The sequence below is a fragment of the Echeneis naucrates genome, chromosome 14 (genome assembly GCF_900963305.1).
Source record: "Echeneis naucrates chromosome 14, fEcheNa1.1, whole genome shotgun sequence".
NCBI lineage: Eukaryota > Metazoa > Chordata > Actinopteri > Carangiformes > Echeneidae > Echeneis > Echeneis naucrates.
The window spans coordinates 22,285,286-22,307,467 of NC_042524.1; the positions used below are offsets into that span (position 1 = coordinate 22,285,286).

General features: G+C 41.9%; 1 protein-coding gene across 2 annotated transcripts in view; it reads right to left on the reverse strand.

The window, feature by feature from the left end:
* The window catches only part of dlg2 (discs, large homolog 2 (Drosophila)), a 256,903-nt gene that overhangs the window by 87,055 nt on the left and 147,666 nt on the right, over positions 1–22,182 (reverse strand). For both annotated transcript variants that reach the window (XM_029518553.1, XM_029518554.1), the window contains exon 7: positions 356–409. In XM_029518553.1, the coding sequence (XP_029374413.1) occupies positions 356–409 (54 nt within the window). The remainder of the gene's footprint in view (positions 1–355; positions 410–22,182) is intronic.

The following is a 22,182-nucleotide window of genomic DNA, read 5'->3' on the forward strand; positions in this document are numbered from 1 at the left end:
ATGAGGCTGATGAGGCTGGAACCCACTCTCAAGTATTTGCTATTGACAGCCTTTGCATATTTGTTTTTATGTAAAATCCTGTTCAAACTGCTGAAGATTAAAGTCTTTAGAAAGTCTTGCACTGCTCTGTTATTCACAATAAACATCAATAATTCAGCACTGTGACCTATTTTTTTTTTTTTTTACTAACATAAGTTGCACAATGAAAATGTGTAACTCATACATGGCACACACTTTCCTATCTCAAACTCAGTCACAAAGCAGAAAGTACTAATTCTCTTTTTAAATGTCCTCCTTTAACCTGTTGCAGTTATTGTGTAGGTGCAATAAAAAGATCACAAAATTTCAGACTCACATAAGGAACTGACTCCAAAGCATCTGTGTTGACAATTACTGGGGCAGGGCTGGCCTGAAAAAGAAACAGAGAGAGCGAAGGGTTTTAGTAATAGTAATGCTTGTGCCCACCACTGTCCTACTTTCCATAAATGTATCCAGGGGGAAAACTTGTGTAACTCCATGTCATGAACAATGCAACTGACTCTATTTGCTGGATGGAACCATAAACACTCCTCTCCACTGAGTTGTTATGGCTAAAAGGGTTCAGAGAGAGTGAGAACATGGTAGTAAATGAGCGGATGTAATAGGATGCTTTTGTGTACATATGAAATTCAAAATAAATAAAATAAAAATCAGTACCTACAGAAAGCGGTTTCTGTAGAATTGTGCCAAACACACCGGAGAAACAAAAAACATTAAAATCACCAGTGATGAAACACACAAAATATTGTTAACAGCTTTTAAGATCATGATATCTTTTCTCTGCACTTTTTACAGCACCACTGCAGTGTGCTCTCTGCAGTATATTTGAAGTTTGACCTCCCGTCAGGTTACAACATTACAAACATAAACTGTGCAGCATAAAATAAAACCAAGGTCATACAGTACACGTGGAATGTTTCCTCTTGATGGCTTATAGAAAATGAGCAGATGGCAGAGATCCCAAGAGAGGAACTCGAAACTGTTTTGCAAACAGTGTAAGTGAACATAATTAACAACAGCAACAATGAGACTTCAAAATATGATGCATTTACAAATTTCTTTGAAATTTTTACTTTGGTTTTGCCCCAGAAGATTAAAAAAACCCAGATAGATATATCTGGGTATACATTATTATAGTATATATAAGATATACATTCAGGCTTTTATTAATGGTCCTGGTCTTGCTGCTCTTGTTTTGTGTTGCCTTTCTCCTTGTCTTTGGTTGGTTGGCATGGTAATCCTAGATCTAATCCTAACTTCTCCTCCTCCTCATCACAGAGCTAGTTCACCTGCCCCTCATCCTATCAACTCTGCAGATTTTTATCAGCGGATGGTTCATTCTACCTGTGTTTGCTACATTTACATACTTACATTACAGACTGCACCTGCTCCACCGCTTATCTTAAACTTGACAGGACCTTTACTCTTAGTTGACCTTTTGACCCCGCCCCTCTCGACCAATGAGAGCGTTTCCCCGACCCTAACCACTCCCCTACTGTGTCTACGCCCCTAGCGATGAGGCCACAACCAATCAGATCGTAGTGGTCATTGCAAATACAGTCAATAGCATCCTATGGGTATTGTTTTAAGAGAGTAATATGAACACCTTCTCGTTAAACTTGACAGGTCTTTTGATCTTAGTTGACCTTTTGACCCCTCCCCTCTCGACCAATGAGAGTGTTCCCCCGCCCCTAGCGATGAGGTCACAACCAATCAGATCATTCAAGGGCGGGTATGGGCAGAATGGCACCAAATTCATTTGCAGGCTGACAAGCAAAGAGATAGGACGTGTGCTGCTGTAGTGAAAGGAGAGCATATTGACGAGACAATGATATTCACATGACACAGAGTGTTTCTCTCTCTACGAAGAGGGAGGATATTGACAATACAATGATATTCACACAACAAGATAAAAAAAAGAGTTTAAATAATCTGAAAGTTGTGTTTTCTCCCTATGAAGACTCACTTGGGTCTTTGTAAATCAGGGCTGAGAAGAAAAGAGGAAGGTTTCGTCCGTTGTTCAAACCACTGTTGTAATGAAAGGAGAGGATATTGACAAGGCAATGATTTTCACATGAGAAAATGGAAAGAGAGTGTTTCTCTCTATGACTATGGTCTTTGCAAATCAGGGTTGACTGGAGAAGAGGTAGGTTTCACCCACTGATCTGGCCCTAGTGATGAGGTCACAACCAATGAGATCATTCGAGGGCGGGTATGAGAAGAAGAGCTCTAAATTCATGTAGAGGTTGACGGTGAAAGGAAATCCTAAAGTGTTGAGAGCAGATTCAATATATATTTAAAAAATGTATGTTATTCAAATGACATGGTACACATAGTGTTTATCTCTCTCCACGAAGAGCGAGGATATTCACATGATCTGAAAGTTGTGGGGTTTTTTTTTCTCTCTATTAAGGGCTACTCACTAGGGTCTTTGTAAATCAGGACCTCTTTTCCTCTGAGTGGAAGACAGGTAGGTTTTCGTTCGTTGTTAAAACCTCTGTTGTAATGAAAGGAGAGCATATTGACAAGACAATGATATTCACATGAGATACACAGTGTTTCTCTCTATGACGTTTACAAAAAAAACGGTTTGGCTGAAAGGTCCGCTGAGTCTGTTTTCACATTTCAATATAGACGGAGTGTGTTAAATAATCTGAAAGTTGTGTTTCTCTCTATGAAGCTCACAGAGAACCAGTCAGAATAAAATGACCTGTGAGTCTGTCTTCTCATTCCAAGAAAGGACAAGACCCTGATTCTAAGGTGTTACACTACATAACAGACAAAACATAGCGGCGGTGAGTCTAGGGAGACAAGATCTTGGACTGTAATGTGTTTACCAGAAAATGTCACAGACAGTGGTACGTCACTATGAACGGCAAGAGCAAACCTCACGTGTGTCAAAAATTGAAATGCAGAATATGCAGGGAGGTCACCTGTGACGAGGAGGAGGAATCAGGGAGCGAGAAGCATCTGTGTTACATGCAGCCTTTACAGGCAGACACGGATCATACGTGTCAGACGTGACCTCCCTGTATCCCTATGTAAATTGCAGTTTCCCTTATCCTCTGGGTCACCCTGAAATAATTCTTAAAGATTTTGAACACCCCAGCAGCTACTTTGGGCTAATCAAAGCCGTAGTGTATCCGTCCAGAGGTTTGCTATTCCCCGTTCTACCCTACAGAACTCTTTCTGGTAAACTTGTGTTTACTCTGTGCCGCGCCTGCGCAGAGATGAATTTTCAGCAGGGGGCGTGCACTCACAGTGACGAGGCCAGGGCCTTAAAGGGGGTGTGGGTCACGCCAGAGTTTAACAAGGCTTTGGAGATGGGCTATCATTTGGCCAAGATCACAGAAGTGTGGCACTTTGATCGCAGGGACGACACCGTCTTTCTAAAGTACATGCAGACGTTTTTGAAAGGTAAACAGGAGGCTTTGGGTTACCTGCCCGAGGTTGTAGATGAGGAGAGCAGGGAAAGATACATCAGGGACTATCAGACACATCAGGGTATTTTGCTGGACGCCTCCCAAATGAAACCAAATCCGGCTAAAAGACAAATTTCTAAATTGTGTCTCAACAGCTTCTGGGGAAAGTTTGCTCAGAGAAATAACCTCTGTCAGACGTCTCTCATCACAGAACCCGAAGAGTTTTTCCCTTTAATGTTTTCAGAAAAGCACAAAGTCAAATACTTTAACTTCATCAACGACAGAGTGGCTCTGATCCAGTGGGTGCACGGAGATCGCTACATCGCCCCTCCCAACAAGGTAGACAATGTGTTTGTAGCCGCTTTCACCACGGCCTACTGCAGATTAAAATTGTACGGTTACTTGGAGCAGATGCAGGACAGAGTTCTTTACTTTGACACAGACAGCCTCATTTACACCACTAGAGAGGGCCAAAACACACTGCCTCTGGGCAACTACCTGGGAGAATTGACCGACGAATTAGACGGGGACAGCATACAAGAATTTGCCGCAGCCGGTCCTAAAAGTTACGCTTATCAAACTAGGAACAAGAAAAAAGCGGTGCTCAAAGTCAAAGGTATTACGCAGACGCATGACAGCTGTCAAAGAGTCAACTTTGACAGCGTCAAACGACTGGTGGAGAGCTATGTGAGACAGCGGGCTGAGAGTGGGGAGGAGGGAGAGGGGTTCATTCAAACCCCTCAACAGAACATTGTAAGGGATAAAAGGGGATTTCTCTTAAAGAATTCTTCATTTCAGAAAAAGTTTCGCGTTGTGTTTGACAAGAGACGGTTGCTGCCTACTGGTCGTACTTTGCCTTTTGGTTTTGAAAAAAATGTCACACCTTGTTGAAGAAATTGATTTTGATCCTAGATTGGTCCTGCCAGTTTCATGCCAGATTGTGGGACCCAGCGGTTGTGGAAAAACTTTTTTTGTAAAAAATTTATTGGAAAATTGTCAACATGTGATGAACCGTGTACCTGAGAATATTGTATGGATTTATACTTTTTATCAAAGCATGTACGAAGAACTGCAGAAGAAAAATAAAAATATTAAATTTGTTGAAGGACTGCCGAATTCTTTTGAAGACGCTCAATTATTTCCCCCTCAACAAAACCATCTCATTATATTAGACGAAGAGAAAAAGAAAATGAGCCAGAAGATGTTTCTGCTGAACCCTCAACAGCTGAGCCGACTGACGCAGACGTCAAGCCCCACGGTCGTCCTGGGTACGGAAACTCCGGCTCAAACCATGAGACGTGAGGCCGAAAGTGATTTGGATGAAAAAATGAGGGCTGTATTAAACAAGGCGGGACTAACCCCTTACGAGAAAATAAAAAAATACAACGCCCTGTTGCAAAGATATCTCATCCTCGACAAACAAGATGACAGAGAGGGGGCGGTGAAGAGACAACCTGCACCCGATGCCGCTGCAGAAGAAGAAGAGGCGGAGCCGTTGCTACAGCAACAAAAACAACAATGACAACAACAGGACAACGCGGTCTCTGAAGTACTGCAAAACCTGGCTCCTCGCGATCGTAAAAATGCTTCCTATATCATGAAGAAATTAAGCAAGAGCAACGGCGGGTGGACTCCAAACGGTGAATTTGTGTATAAGGGAAAGACTGTGAGAGGTTCTCATATAGTAGACCTGTTTAAAAATTTGTCCTCGTCTTATAATAAAAAATTCCACAGACTGGCGCTGAAGGGTTGGATGTTTTTTTTAAATACTCTAACGGAGGTCATTCCCCTATCCTCCGTGAATAACCCTCAAGCTCGCAAACAATACAGCAGACTCAGAACTGGGGGTGAGGAAGAGGAGGAAGAGGAAGAGAGCGGTGGTGGTGGTGCTGGTTTTGAAACCGATCCCCACGATGTCCCCCCGCATGTCCCCCAAAGAGAGAAGAGACGATGATGATGAAGAAGAAACACCCCCGGTGGAGAAAAGATATAAAGAGATGCAGAAACCTCCGTGGATTGAATTTTAATAAAGTTTATAGTTGAAAAAAAAAAAACAAAACGCTCGAGACCGTTTTCTTTTATGTGCATCTTTTATTTCTTATCCAGCTTGTGACAATCTTTAAACATTTGTAAAGAGCAGACGGTGTGGTGAGAGTCTTTACGACTCCTCGTACAGCTTTGATATTTTTTCACAAAACGAGTCACCGTGTCATCATTTTTTAATGCCTCGTCTTCACCGCCGTACAAAGATAAAACATTTTCAAAAGTTAAACCGCAGGTCTGTGACATAAATAATAAACACAATGCTGGCCGCAGGACGTCCCATTCCGTCTTCTTCCAGTGTAAGGGCCAACCAGTGTTCTCCGGGCTTGTGTCCCGGATGTGTGTTCACAATCATGTAGGCGGGGAGTGTGAAAGATGACGTCAGTAAAGGCAACTGATCCAAGGCCCAAACCCTGCAGAAAACATTTCCCAGTAAACGATGCATGAGACTTTCCAGCTGAAAGTAATTCTTTTTTTTTTTTTTTTTTGCGTCAGTTTGACTTTTAGTAGTAATCCACCAACAGTTGTCGCTTGGAATTGATTTCCAAAATAGATTCGTAGCAAGCGTAAACGATCAGGGTGGTGGTATGAGGTAACGGCACCCTGAATCTCATTTCCAGCCTTAAATTTCCTTTGGAAAAAGGGGATAAGGCACCGGCGTCTTCGGCAGCGTTGAGGTTAAAGACAAACAGAGAGTAGCCCTGCTCAAATTCTACCCTGTTGATGCTTAGAGGTAAATCTTTCAAATGTCTCCCTGTGGCGGTAAACATGTTGTAAAACTCTCTGACGGACACACCTCGGTTAAATTGAGGTTGAAAAGCTTTGCCCGGAATTTGTCTCCCGTCACGACACAGGGCCATGTTTTCCACGTCATTGTGGATAAAATTGAACGGAGACAAGTCTCTTCTACCCGTGAAAGCCTCGTGGTGCACTATAGCCAAAACAACGTATTTGGGCATGGTCCCCAGAAATAGATTCTCTTGGTTACATATTTGAGAATTCTCCAGAATGAAATAAGTTTTCACGTTCACCCGGGCCAAAGGATAGAGAGCATTTCCCTTTGCTAAGGCCGCAGCGTGTCCTAAACACACCGCGGGGGCCACGGTGGCTTTTTTCACAAACAGAGAGGCTCCCAGCACTTTTAAACGATAGGTGGCGTCACCGGCGCACATGAAGGCGTCGCTGGCTCTGGTGAGCTTGACTCTCAAATCCACCGCGTTCAAAAGAAGCCTCTCTCTGAAAAATATGTCAGCGTGGAGAAGTCCCAGCAGGTGGACCTCTTTGGACTCAGAGGTAAAAGCAGCCCTCTCGCACAGGCCTTTGTTGGGCCCATTAGTGACAACCACCGAGTCCATAGCACCGGCCGTGTCTTTGTAGAATAACCCGTGCTGAACTGACTTTTTAAGGCACCTTCCCGAATAGTTTAGTAAGGTTTCTATCATGGCCCTGTACGGGTGAGTGGCACTGGATTGCGATATCAATCTGTCTCCCAGAATAACGTCGCATTGACTAAAAATTGTATTCAAGGGGTAATTGATCAGGCTCACGCGGGCATTGTTGACCAAGTCCATACCATCCGCATTGGTGATTTTCACCCTCAGGTGCAGCAAGGTGTCGTTCAGATCCAGATATTTGTCACCATCTCCCGGTATAAAAAAATCTATGGGGCCACCGTCTATAATCACAGACAAAAGCAAAACTTCCGTATAGAGTTTTTCGTTGATAGACAGCTGGGTCATGGGCGCTGAAAATAAATCCAGCTCCGCCATACTGCATTCACTCGATTTGTGGTGTAATTAGGCCATCCTTTATATATTTCTTTTCCTAAAGAAATATATCTCCGGAGCGTGAGTTCCTACCTTTAGGATGGTTTTTTCCGACAGATTTCTTCTTGAGGTCTCCTTTGCGTTTTTTTACCCTTGGCCTTCCCGAAACAACACACTCCCCGGGAGGTCTCTTCCTAGGTCTTCTAGCCACAACCATGATACCTCCAGCGCCCTCTTGAGATCTGGGGCTCTCTCGCCCACCGCCGCTGGATAATTTACCCACGGCGCGATTAAACACTTCGGAGGCTATGTTTTTGGCCGCCGTTTTGATGTGAGGTTTAGCGACCGCAAAGCCCTTTCTCACCAAAGGCGCTACAAAGTGAAATAACTTGCTAAATACAGAACCTATACCTCTCCCATACATCACAGGGGACCCGTAAAAGCCGGGCAGTGCTCCCCCTACTCGATTTTCGTAATAACTCACAAAACGGTGAGGGTCTGTTTTGAGACTCTGAATCTTTTTTTTACACACCGGAAAGACTTTTGACGGGCCTGAAATGTAATTTCAACACAGTCTTGCCAAAGGTGAAATCGACGGGTAGGTTTTGATCCGATTTAATCTCTATGCGAATGTTTTCAGTGTGGTTCTTGGCCACGGGCAGATAGTAAGCGGGGTTGAAATATTGTGTGATCACGTCTCCGTACGTTCCCTGCACATCGACAATTCTCAAGAGAGGAGCGTAAGCGTCACCCACCACCTGGTGTTGTACCATGTCTGTGTAACAGTAGAGGTGGTACATCCCCGCTTTTATATCCGCGGGATAAGGAGCCGTGTTCGATTCAAACTTGATCCATTCTCCAGGCTTTACACCCAGGATGTAAGCCACGGGTGGAAAACAACGAAGATGAAACTGACCTCTGGCGTGATATTAAAATTTCTTGTGAACGTCGTTAAAGACTAGTTTAATGTCCGATTCGATACGTCTGAGAAACGTGTTGAACTCGTCCGCAAATTGCTCGGCGCTTCTGTGATAACCTTCCGTAAATCTTTGATGACGACCCCCCGTCTCTTTCTTGGACGCGCTCGCAACCGCCAATACCTGCACATTGCCTTTTCTCTTTACGAGAAGAACGGCCTTCACCTTGAGAGGTATTTTTCTCGGTCACCTGCTGAGGGGTCATTTTTATACTTTTATGGTAGCGTTTGTTATACCTTCTCACCAAATCCTGTAAAACATCCAAGTATCTGCGGGTGTTTTTAGCGGTAAAATACCTCCACATTAAATCTTTCCACCACCAAAGCTTTCAGATCGCTGGCCGTGGCAAAATGTTTTCCTTGTGTTTCTTCATCAGCCTCTGAAAATTCTTGTTGAAAAATTCTTTACCAGAGTCCGTTTGTAACTTTTCTGGGGTCCGGCTCTCTTTAAAAACAGATTCAAAAGCCTTTGCAGTCTCCGAGGCGCTTTTATTCTTTAATACTCTCACGTAGGCCTTTTTGGAAAATACATCTATGACTGTCAAGAGATAAAGATAACCGTCATTGTGCTTGGCCAAAGCCTGCATATCGCAGAGATCGGCCTGAAATTGAACCATCGGTTGTGGCACAAACACTCTATTCCTAGGAAAATTTTAAATTTAATCTGACCGGTTTATGCAGAGTATAAGCATCCTGCTCCGATAGAAATTCTTTAACTTTTTCCACATTTACTTTTTTACCCGTTTCATCTTGCAAGGCTCTGCGGAGTCTGTCCGCTCCTCCAAAGCTGACCGGGTGAACCGGGTTATAATATGCTTTTTTCATGACACTTTTCTCAGACATGTTAACACCTGCACCTCTCCAGAGTTTAGGAAAAATCAGCAAGACTCTACTTTTTTTAATACAATTTTCTTTTTTTTTCATAAAGCATCAAAAATACATTAAAAATATATGACGCATCAAAATATATGAAGGTTCAAAATATGTTGAAAATATATGATGGTTCAACACATAATATTTAAAAATCAAGGCTGTACAGGGCGTTCCTCATCACTGAGGCTCCAATGGTGGCTCTAATAACACAATGCCAACCTGAATTTTTCATTCATTCATTCAACTTCTACCGCTTTCCGTTGCTGGGTTGTTGGGGGTACTGGAGCCAATTTCTGGTTGCTTTCTCACATAGGTGTGAAAAAATTAGAATTGTGGGAAGACTGAGTTCAGAGGACCCTCCTTTGTCTAAAAAATAAAGGAGTATGTTGTCCCTTTCTTGAACAGGCTCTTCCCCAACATAACCTTGTCTGCTGATATTTTGTTTCCAGTATGTAAGCTAAGAAAAATTCAGGGTGCACACAATAAATCTCAATAATTTGAAGATACCACATTATTGCTCATTCATTCATTCATTCATTTTCAGGCGCTTTTTTGTTTTGAGCGTACCATCTGTAGCATCACCCATGTTAATTTGGAAACATTTCCATTTGAATTATGAATTTGAATTACTGAACTGAGGATATCTGTCACAGACTGACTGAGTCTGTCAATTAAACAAAGGGAGTGCCATTACAGTTGGCTAGCTGTGAAGGCTTGCAATGCAAGAAATTATTAAAGGGTTAAGATGTGAACACCTATGATATGAATGATTTCATAGTTACTTAAAAGAAAGTACAGCACATAAAAATGATGTTGGTTCTGGCTCATGCACACTTTTATTTTTTCTTTACTGCTATAAATGGCTGGTAAAGTTCTCTTTATTATGAAGGAGAACAGGAAACAAAAATAACCTGATTGTGGGTCAGGAGAATCCCACACAGACCCTCAAGATGTAATGGTCACTCGACTGACAAATAAATGGCTTGCTTATCTGCACATAGACTAATTTCTCTTCTTGTTCTTGTTCATGCACTGCAACTGCCTTCAATAGAGCATTAAACCAGAGGTCCAGCAGCATGGCAGCACTATGAATGTCTATTAAGATTCTTATTCATCCAGGTCATTGTTTTCTGTCTCAAAATTGACTCGTAGGCAACCGGACTTGTATTTGTCTAAGAAGACGTTGAAGACATTTCGCCTCTTATCCAAGGGGCTTCATCACTTCATGTTGGTTGGTCTACTAGTCGCACTAGTCTGACCAAGGCAGTGGAGAAGGATCCAGATTGAATGGTACATCCCAAGGACAAGATACCACACAACCAAAAAAGCAACCTGCTATATGCTGTCCAATGCAGTGAATAATGCAAGGACTTATACATTGGGGGGACTAAACAACCTTTAAACAAACGCATGGCCCAACACAGAAGGGCAAACTCCTCAGGTCCTGTCGACGATCGTCATTCACCAGGGGTACACCTGACCCTAACAACTGTCCTACACATGTGACCACAACAATGGCCAACTGAAACCAGAACTTTCACTGGTAATTTTTGGTGAACACACCCACAGAGGCTAAATATCTGGGTCCTTCTCCACTGCCTTGGTCAAACTAGTTCGACTAGTAGACCAACTAACATAAACTGATGAAGCCCCTTGGATAAGAGGCAAAACGTCTTAAACGTCTTCTTAGACAAATACGAGTCCAGTTGCCTACCTACAAGTCAATTTTGAGACAGAGAAACACTACGAATGATATGTTAAGAGGCTTTCATAGAGCTAAAAAATACACCAGTAATAAAAATAGAGCAGAAGGACGGAACACATAAGAACATTTGCAGTTCAGTGCTACAATCACTAAAGGCTGGACACAGAATGTTGTATTAATCAGAACAACTGTTGGTTTCTCTGACTGATGGTTCAGACCATACGCTCTCCTGCATATCATCTTACAAAAACACTCAGACAATGAAATGTCTGTGGAAAGTGACAATACATCATATAGTTGAGATGTCACAGGATGAGTGGCATTTCTCCTGCGGAGTCTTGTGCTAGTGTTGGGTTTGCTCAATAATTCAGTGGTATCTCGTTTAAAAATTGTTAGCAAAAAACATGAGATGTGCATGCTTTATGTGGTTAGAGTGAGGGAGTGAGCGTCTTTAAAGAATATATACACACATATATATATATATATATATATATATATATATATGAAATTTAGGCTTGATACGGAAAAAAATGTGTGTAAATGTTAAAGGTTTGAAAAGTTGAATTGTGTTTCTGCACTGATTGTTAATTTCACACTTTTCTTGATGCAGACTGACCAGCTTATGAAAAATGGTTAGTGGTATGCTGGCGCATGTAAGGGGGAGGGAGAGAGAGAGAGAGAGGGAGAGCTCTTTCATACAGAAAAGTTTTAAGCCTGGTCTTAAAAATTGCTAAAGAGTCCGCCCCACCAGACCGTTACTGGAAGTTGGTTCCATAGAAGAGGAGCCTGATAACTGAAAGATCTGCCTCCAGATTTACTCTTGGAGACTCTAGGAACCACAAGTAAACCTCCATCTAGAGAGCGGAGTGGCCTGCTAGGACAGTAAGGAACTATGAGCTCTCTGAGATATGATGGAGCTTGGCCATTTAGAGCTTTATATGTTAACAGAAGGATTTTAAATTCTACTCTGTATTTTAGTGGCAGCCAATGAAGAGCAGCTAACACCGGAGAGAGAAATTGATGCTGTGTTTCCTGATAATGTTACCTAAAGGAAGCAGATGTAGGGTGAAGAGGTTTGCTCCAAGAACTGAGCCCCGTGGAACTCTGTAGTTGGCTGTAATGTGTGAGGAGGCTTTATTGTTAACATGAACAAATGTCTATCTTATGAATAGGATTTGAACCATCTTAGTGCCATTCCTTTAATGCCAATTTCATGTTCTAGTCTCTGTAGAAAAATGTTATGATCTATTGAGTCTAATGCAGCACTGAGATCTAAGAGAAGTATGGAGGCTGATCCATACTCCATACTCCATATCATTGGAGACTTTAACCAGTGCTGTTTCTGTGCTGTGATGAGCTCTAAATCCTGACTGACACTCTTCGAATAAGCTGTTCCCATCCAGATGATCATGCAAATGGTTTGCAACTGCTTCTTTGATGATTTTAGAACAGAAGGTTTTATATGGGTCTATAATTATCCAAAACAGCATATACTGTTTAAAGAGCTGGTTCATGTTCTGATTTTGAATACATGAATATACGACAAACCATGTTGCTAAAATTAGCAGTTGTGAATAACAAGCACAAACAAGTTATAAAAGCTATCTTTATATATAATACAACTATATTTGTGTTTTTATTTTATGTCACACAGTAAGGTTAATGATGGTGATTTCCATATCTGGCATTGCCTCCTGAAACATAATTTGGTAACACACAATATACAAAGACATGCATGTGTAGGTGAATCAGTGACTCAAAATTGTCTGTAGGTCTGTGAGTGGTTATTTGTCTCTATGTGTTGGCCCTGCAATGGACTGGTAACCTGTCCAGGGAGTACCCAGCCCTCTCCCAGTGTGAGCTTGGATTGGCTTAAGCACCCCTGCGACCTGGAAATGGAAAAGTGGTAAAAGATGAATGAATGAAGGGAGAGAAGTCTCCCATCACCAGCCTGAACAATTACCATCTGGTGGCCCTCACTCCGGTAATCATGAAGTGCTTTGAGAGACTAGTTCTTCAGCACATTAACGACTTTCTCCCCCCCAGACTTCCACCCCTACCAGTTTGCATATCATGCAAACAGATCCACAGAGGACGCCATTGCCGTAGCTTTCCATTCTGCGCTGAACCCCCTGGGGCAACAGCAGAGCTACATCCGGATGCTCTTTGTAGATTACAATTTTGCCTTCAATACAATAATCCCTGACAGACTCACCAGAAAACTGGACACTCTCTGCGACCCCCCTCTCACATGTCCCACCTGTCCTCCACCTGGTGAGCATCAGCTCCCCACAGGGCTGTGTTCTGAGCTCCCTCCTGTACTGCCTCTACACTCACGACTGCAGTCCGGCCCAGAACAACAACATGATCGTCAAGTTTGCAGACAACACTACAGTGGTCGGACTCATCTCCAGGGGTGGCGAGGCCGCCTACAGAGAGGAGGTCCTGAAGCTGGCAGCCTGGTGCTCAGAGAACAACCTTGCTCTGAACACCAAGAAAACCAGCAATATCATCACTGACTTCAGGAAACACGACGCTGACCCTGCCCCCCTCTACATCAATGGTGAGTGGGGGGAGAGGGTCCACACCTTCAGGTTTCTCGGTATCTTCATCTCAGATGACATTTCCTGGTCAGAGAATGCCATTTACATCATCAAGAAGATTCAGCAGCAGCTAAACTTCCTGAGAGTCCTCAGGAAGCACAAACTCAGTTTCAAACTTCTGCTGGCCTTCTACCGTTCATCCATTGAGAGCCTGCTGACCTACTGTATCACAGTATGGTATGGACGCTGCACGGTGGCAGACAGGGAGAGGCTGCAGAGAGTTGTAAAGGCAGCTCAGAAGATCATCGGCTGCCCTCTCCCCTCCCTGATGGACATCTACATGTCCCGTTGCCTCAGCAGAGCCAAAACAATCACCATACTTATTTCAGGTTACCCCCTCAGAACTGTGCACTCTCCTTCTATGTTTATGTTGTATATATTTCTCATATTTTGCACATTTTCTTAAATCCTTTCATTTTGTACTGTCTTTTTTTCTTTTCTTTTTTTATTGCACTTATACTGGTGATGTAATCTAATCTAATCTAATTGTGCTGATGTCTGATGTATAATGACAATAAAGGCATTCTATTCTATTCTATTCTGAATGAATGAATGAACAATAATGTGATATCTTCAAATTATTGAGATTTATTGTCTGTACCCTAGCTAATTTCCTAGCTTACATATTGGAAACAAAATATCAGCAGACAAGGGCCCAGTCCCAATACACGCCCTACCCCTAAATTGTGCACGTTCGTGTGAGGGTCGTGGTGTCCCAATTCCTTTTCCATGTAGGGGTAGTGGGCATAATGAGGAGTAGGGGCTATGAATCTAGCCCTTCAGATCAATGGTTTTCCAATGCTGACTTCCCAGAATGCTTCACGTCAGCATTTGCATACTGAATCAAACAACAATGGCGGCGCCCGAGAGCGAGAGGATGTGGAGAAATTGACTGACAAAATTTACATCGACAGACAGAGTACCAACAGGGTAAGGGGGTCGCATTTGAAAATATCATCATGAACTGTAGCCTCCATGTTGCTGCTGGGACTACACAGTTGCTTGCGTGCCCAAAGTGTCCCAATTCCTAGAGAAGAGAATTCCTACTCCTTGTGGCTTCCTTTCAAGGGTGGAGGGGTGGTGGGTGAAGGCTAGTGGTAGTGAGTAGGTTGAACACTGGGTTTGGACCCACGTTATGTTGGGGAAGAGCCCTTTTAGGAAAGGGACAAAATGCTCCTTTGTTGTCTAGTCATAGGAGGGTCCTTTGAACTCAGCCTTCCCACAATGCTCAAGTTTCACACCTATATGAGAAAACACCCACAAATTTTAAGTCCAGCTGCTATTGGTCACTGTATGACATGTGACCTAGAGCTACAAAAACCTTCTCTCGTTCCTCCCTTCCCTCTCTTCTCTCGAGGCTCTCACTTTCATTTCCTTGTTTTGGCCCTTCTCTCTCAGTTCCTGGATCCTCTGAGGCCTCCTGACTCTGAAGTTGGCTCTGACCTCCTTTGCAACTCTTCATTCTTTTCCCATGGTGGTGACGCAATGTCCTGTCCAAGATTTCTAAGAGTGGACAAAGCAGAACACCAGCAGACTTGATGCAACATTTCCCAGTTATTTCCTGCAACCAACGAGCCTCAAGTTAGAAGCAACAGCTTACTTGCTGCAACATCAGCAACGCAACCAACTTAAAGAACTAAGGAGGAATCCAATCACTCAGCCCTGCAGCGCTGGACTCTGGACTTGGACAAAGCACAAGGAGTAAGGTTACTTGTCCAAGACCTCATAAAACAAGCATAGCTAAGAACAGGACTAATAACCCTTGTACACACAAATGTGGATCTGGTTACTTTCTCTGTTAGGCTTTCTTGTATGGGTTTAGGTTGTTGGTTAGCCATACCAGGAGTTGATGTTGATTGTTGTATGTTCACCTATGCTTTAGCACATAAATCACCCTGCATGCAACTACTGTAACCCCCCACCTTGGCACCGTGGAACTATTTCAGTTGGCCTTAGCAAAGGACCACATGAGACATGCGGCCTCAGCAGTCATCTTGTATGTAGTTTCACCGTCACCATTTGGTCACTGGCACACGCACACACACACATACCAGCCCATATCACAATAGTACTGGTGTGTTTATTTGCAACTTTATGATAAATGGTCTTCAACACAAATACTGGTCTATTTGATGTTGCACAAGAAGGAATATTGCCAACCTCTTCTCTGCTGAACTCTGAATCCTTCTACTTTAATATGGTAATAGGTGTCACACCGCAGTGAGGTTGGGTTTTTGTCCTATCGCAGTGTTTTGTCTTGTCATTTCCTGTTTTATTTTGAAAAGTAACTCTCCTCTCGTTTCATGTCACTTGCCCTTCCTCACGTGTCTCAGTGTGATTGCCCTAGGTGTTTCCACCTGTTCCACTTGCCCTGGGTTTAAATCCCTTTGTCTTGTGGCAGTGCGTCTCTGTGCATTTACCCCAGCCTTTTGCCACAGCCATTGTCTGGATTTTTCTTCTTCTTCCTCCAAGTGAGTTTTTGTTGTAAGTTTTATATCTTAGTTTAGTTTCATAAATAGTGATTTCATAGCCTTTATGTTTCATCCGTGTGGAGTGAATTTTGTTCACTTACCTTTATGGTTTTCAGGAATGTTTTTCATTTACAGATAAGTTTATATAGTCCATTGTGTTTTCCTCCTTATAGTGGAGTGATTATTTTGATAATTTTATAGCCTCGATAGATAGAGCTAGGTTTATTGTCATTTAACATTAATATCTTTCATATTAATTTTTAATACCCAATCACAAATGAACTACCAGGTGCCAACAAATTCTGCCCTTTGTAAGTTGTACCAGTTACAGCAATAGTGAAAAGGTGTACTCTGGAGTATCTTTAAGAAAAGCAAAGCTTAGTTCAGCCACAGATAAAAAAATGCGTAAGTAATGAGACACTAACACTTAAGTTAAGTTGTTTCACTATCACTAATGCAATTTTTTTTTTTTTTTTTAAAAACCATCTACATGTTGTAGCTCTCTCTCCCTGTTGCCTGTTGGTCTCATTACCAATTACTGACTGAAAATTAAATTAAAGGCCCCCAGAATTAATAAAACAAACAACGAAAAAACCTACTCAGAGAAGACCAAACTACACTGGGCTGAATCAGTGAAGTAATTCATATAGAGAGAAGCGTGTTCATGATGAAAAAGTTTGGGGTAGCAACCTTGAAGAAGATAAGACTCTGAAGTTGCTGGGTTAAAAAAAAAAAAGACTCTCCAATGATTAAATGTCCTTCCTGCATCAAAAAGCACAACAAAATCTCCTCCTGAACTCATAAAGACTCCTGATCTGACAACATTTACCTGATAGGGTTCCTGCCAGCTCACAACACAGCCACACTCATAGGGCCACAAGTCACAGTTTCCCCCTTTGTCTTTTACTTCTCTCAAGTGGCTCGGGACAGATCCGTAGTGGTACCGCTGGCATGAGCGATTATGTTGGCAGCTCCTCCCCATTGTGCCCCCTTCCATCCACGTCAGCAAAGCAACTCTGTTCTTTGCTCAGGTAAAGAGTCATGCTCTAGCCACACTGCTGCCATGCAACACTAACCTCTGCTCATTTTACTACTCTTCATCTGTGGATTCACTTCAAATACAAGACATACTTCTGTCTGATGTTCGAGTTGCTCACTCGCACACAATGAATGATGAATGAACCAGCTGGCTGTCTGCTGTAGCTGGACAGGCTACAAAGGGTATGCTTGTCTGGCTGTGTGTGTGTGAGACTGTTTTTATGGGATTGCGTGTGTGTGTCAGAGCTTTTAGAACGGGAGACCGATAAATACAAGAGAGAGGAAGGGAACAGTAAGAGGGAAGATACTTTGACGAGAGAGAAATTGAGGTGGAGAGAAAAGGGCTAAGAGATGGAGGACTTAGGGTGAGAGAGGAGGATGAATTAAGGAGAATGATGGGAATGAGAGAGTAGCACAGCTCAAATAGGAAGGTGGGAGAGAGTGAGTTGTCTGTGTTCTGGTGGCCCCTCCTCTGCTAATAGATGACTCGACTGGCAGAGGAGTTTAACAACACCCATACCACTAGGTAGAAACTACTGATGGTTGGTACTGCAAGGAATTGAGATGAATTCCATAAGCCATAACAACTTACATAATATGCCACCTTTCACACACCCTATTGATGAGTTATTCTGCCCCCAAGTGGCCAAAAAAACAGCAGCTTTGACAAGATCCAGAATGAGTCCTCTGTCAGCAGGTTGGTCTGATCTTATGCATAGACATATGACACCAGAGAGTGGTGTTTGATTTGCATTTGTCCATTAAACAAAGTTAAACATGTTATTTTTACGACCACGTTTTATTAAACTTAGGAAGCCCATGATTATTTTTATTGGAACTATGAAAGGAAGTACCCCACTATTGATACAGTCTGCATGCATATTATTGTAGTCTTAACAAGATGCCTTGGTGTTAATTGATATAAAATCAAATCAGATTTATTTATATAGCTCCAAATCATAACAAAGTTACATGAAGCACTTTACATATAGAGCAGGTCTAGACCAAGCTCTTTATGAAATTATTTAAAGAGACCCAACAGATCCCCCCAATGAGCAAGCACTTGACGACGGTGGCAAGGAAAAACTCCCTTTAAGAGGCTGAAAACTCAGGCAGGCCCAGGCTCGGAAGGCAACCATCTGCCTCAACTGGTTGGGCGGGGCGACCAGGACAAAGAGCTACTAAGTGTAGTGGGGTTAAATATCAAGGGGCCCTGTGCTCAGTGTTAGGGTTAGGGTTAGGATCCTCAGCTCTTCCTTTTTGCTTGGCAAAGTATCCAAGTCACTGAACCTTTAGCTGCCTCACTTTCAAATTGTTTGGATAAACATATCTTCAAATGAGTGAATGTAAATGTGAAGAGCCTCAGGATTTCTAAAACAAAGCGGGGAACTTTTCTATTCAAGACTTACTTGAAGGATTCATATACATAAAAACAGGAACTGGTTCAAAGTGCAACTCGTCCCACCAACCACTGGTTCTCAAATTCAATACCAAGCTCACAGATGAAGAAAGGGGTAAAATTAAATAAAAAATAACCACAGTTTCAATCTGCTTAGAAAAGGCATTTGACTTATACCTTATACCTCAAAACATGTCCATGGGACTTTTAGATGCCTGCAAATGATGTTCAAACTTTCAGTTGTTTTATCATCAAGATCATGTATGTGAGAAATGGAAATGATTGAATACCTTATCGTGTCAGAAACACAAAGCTGCACATACACCAGGCTTATACTGAATTCCAATGTTGCGATGATGTTACCATCACAATCAGATCTCCATGCTATGTTGTAAAGAGTTTTATCTCTAGAGAGAGATATTATATTTATACACTGCACACTTGTCATCACATCACTGCTGTGTGATGCCTCAGCATTATCAGTATTCCATTCCATCTAAATGACAAACACAAAACAGTCAATGATAGTGAATTATACTTTGCCAGAGCTGACTGAGGCAGTGCAGAACAGGCACCATCATTGGGCAGTCTGTGTGTGTGTGTGTAAGAGAGAGAGAGGTAGATGAAGTGTGTGGACAGCAGTGGCATGGTTGAAAGGGTGGCTTCTTACTGAGAGAGGAAAAAAACACAGGTCATAAAAAAAGATTTCAGTTACCATTTCTGACATCCTTCCCTCATTTGTCCATGTATGTTCAGGCTTGCATTTTTATTTTTAGTACTCACTTGGTCCAGTATTATAGACCAGGTGTAATGATGATTTATTTAAATTAGTTAAAAACTGTTTTCCTGACCAGCTGTGGATTAAACTGATGTACGAAGCTCAGGATTTTCATCTTGTTGGAAGTTGAGATTTTTCTTGCAGTGTGTTTCTATAAACGTTTGGGGACAAACTTCAGAATATATTATATATTAATTGATTGATTTCTAATCTCACATTAGCATAAATCAGCAGACACGTGACAGTTTAGAGTTGACATATTTTTAATGATTCCGATTGCAGAAAACTGTTAAAACTCCATCTTCCTCATCTTCGGTTGATGTGATCTCCACACCTTTGACAAAAAGCAGAGCTGTGTGTGTTTCTCTCAAGCCATCTCACAACTTTTATGTGTTGCTTAACAGCAAAACATGGCAACAGAATCAGTCCTGCAGTATTATCAATCTCCATAGGTGGTGGTCCTCATAGCTGACACTGTGATATCTGAGGCTGCTCTGCCTCTGACTGAATCACTGACTTTGTTCAGTTATTTAACTCTACTCAGAGGTCGTATCATCTTGTAGATTTGGAACTAGAGTGTGGGCAAGTTTTACTCATTTAAACACCTATCCCCCTTCCGATCATACAATGAATTCACATTATCTTAGATTTCCAGCTAGCAGAGACAGTATTAAAATCATTAGCATCTTTGTGATAACTGACACAGTATGTTCATCTATCTTTATTTGGCTATGAAACCTCTTGCTTTTGACCATATGGACTCGTTGTTGAACTGACAGTCAGTTATTTATTCACAGTTTTTTGAAAGCTTTAATATTACTATTATTTATTTCAAAACTTACTCTACTTACAAACTCTTTGGTGGTGCTGGAACCTTGCCCAGTTTACATTGGGCAGGTCGCCAGTCCATTGCAGGGCCAACATACAGAGAGAGACAGACACACACACATATACTCAGACCTACGGACAATTTAGAGTCAGTTAACCTAAACATGCAGGTTTTTGGACTGTGGGAGGAAACCAGAGTACCCGGAGTATTCCCACTCAAACAACGTGAAAGCTGAACATAGAAAGGTCCCTGGCCTGGGAACCGAACCTTCTTGTTGTGAGGCCACAGCACCAACCAATTTGCCGCCATGCTGCCTTTACGAACATATATAAAAACAAACACATACACAAAAACATTAATATAATTGTAATAAAAATAAGAAATATAAGCTGGAGTCTTTCATATAGGCACTGGACAAAACACTGGAGTAAATAAGTATCTACTGCAATACTTTTTACTGCTACTAATAAAGTTTTTTTTTAGCCTGAACAATTAAATTTTTATCACTCCTCTTCTTTGACCCACCTCCACACATTGTTTGAGCCTGACTATTTTCACTCTCTTTCTCTCTGTATAACAAAATGCTGCAGAAGTTTTATCACCTGCTCTTTGAGACCTCTTATTACTCATATTTGCTCTTACCCTATCTCAGCGGGGATAATGATTTCTAAAAGGACCTTTCATTGGCCTCAATGAATTTCTATCGCAGTATTCGTGGCTTCAAGTCAGGTTGAATAGAGCTAGATATGCTCCTTGACTGTAAACATGCTGTAATTTATTCCCTGATATACAGTCTAACCAGCTGCCTGCAGTCTAAAGCAAATGTATGCCTGAGTTTCATTGTCACTACACACATATTTAACGTTTAACATCAACGGGATGACCTAATGGAAACTGACATGTCCTTTAATGTCTCAGTACCTCTTGACTGAACAGCTCTCAGTCCCTCACACGTCACTGCAATGAAGAAGCAGTCTCCTGGTAGGTATACTGATTTTCTCTAATGGGCAATTTTTCCCTCCTGTGCCATCCTGGCATATATTTCATTCAAGGAGGAGATATTTTGTTTGGTATTTGGTATCTGGATTTTTACAACAGCCTCAGTGACCTTTTTAGGCCCATTCATAATTTTAACACTCTTCTAGACATTTTCAAGACATTCAAGACATTTCTAATTAAAATATGTAAACATTTTACAATACAACCCAACAGAACTGTGGTTTTACAAAGAAATTACGACCATGTATGTTGTAAAAAAGTTTGCAATACATTGATGCAGTCATTAATTGCAACTGTATTCCATCTTAAACCTGATAGCAGAAACAACCAAACCCACTCCAGCTGAGCTCCAGTTGAGTGAAATGCACTTCATTATATACAGTATATCCAACTTTCCACAAGAGGGCACTTTAAGTTAAGCTGTTGTAATGACTAACTAGAGGCCTTTAATTTTTCTCCCTGAAGAGAATTCACAGCTCTTCCCCCTACCATGTCTCCCAATAATGTGTCATGAAGGAAGGTGAGGAGATTTTTACAGGCCCTGATCAACAGGCCAGCTTCAAACCCATCAATCTCTATTTCTGAAAAGGACAAAGGGCCAGCTGAAGGCCTCCTCGTTGTACTCCATCCAGGTGTGTCTGTCAATGTTGGTGATTAGTTTCTGTATGACTTTAGAATACTTGAGTTTGCTGGAAAAATCAGTATCCAGAACATGTACAGAAACAGTAAAAGATAGAGCACAATTATGACCAAACTGCAAGAAAAATTTTTTGTTCACACTAAAAATAAATAAAACTGTTGTATTTGTATTTGATTGTATTTTAGGCCACGATGAGAAGCTGGGGCCCTGGGTCTTAGAAATCAAAATGTAGAACAGCCTATTGGCAAAAACCACAAAACTTTTAAATGGCAGCTCTGAAATGTCACAAAGCTATAATTTCCGTCCAGCCCAGTGATAACACAGTCTTGAATAAGGCATTCACAGTCACTTCTGGAAGCATTGAATTCCTTTTCCTTACTCATTTTTCTCTTTTGTCATCACTCCTTCATGCATTCACTTCCACACAGTTTATCACTCAGAACAGCTCAGATCCAGCCCTCACTCCTCACTCAAGCTTCTCCTCAAAATATGGCTTCATCTGGTTTGTTGGATTGGCTGGCGGTGGCTTTAATTTTTCTTTAAGAAAGAGGCATGAGATAGCAGTTTAAAATGCAAACACCAGAGTGCCATTTATTGTTCC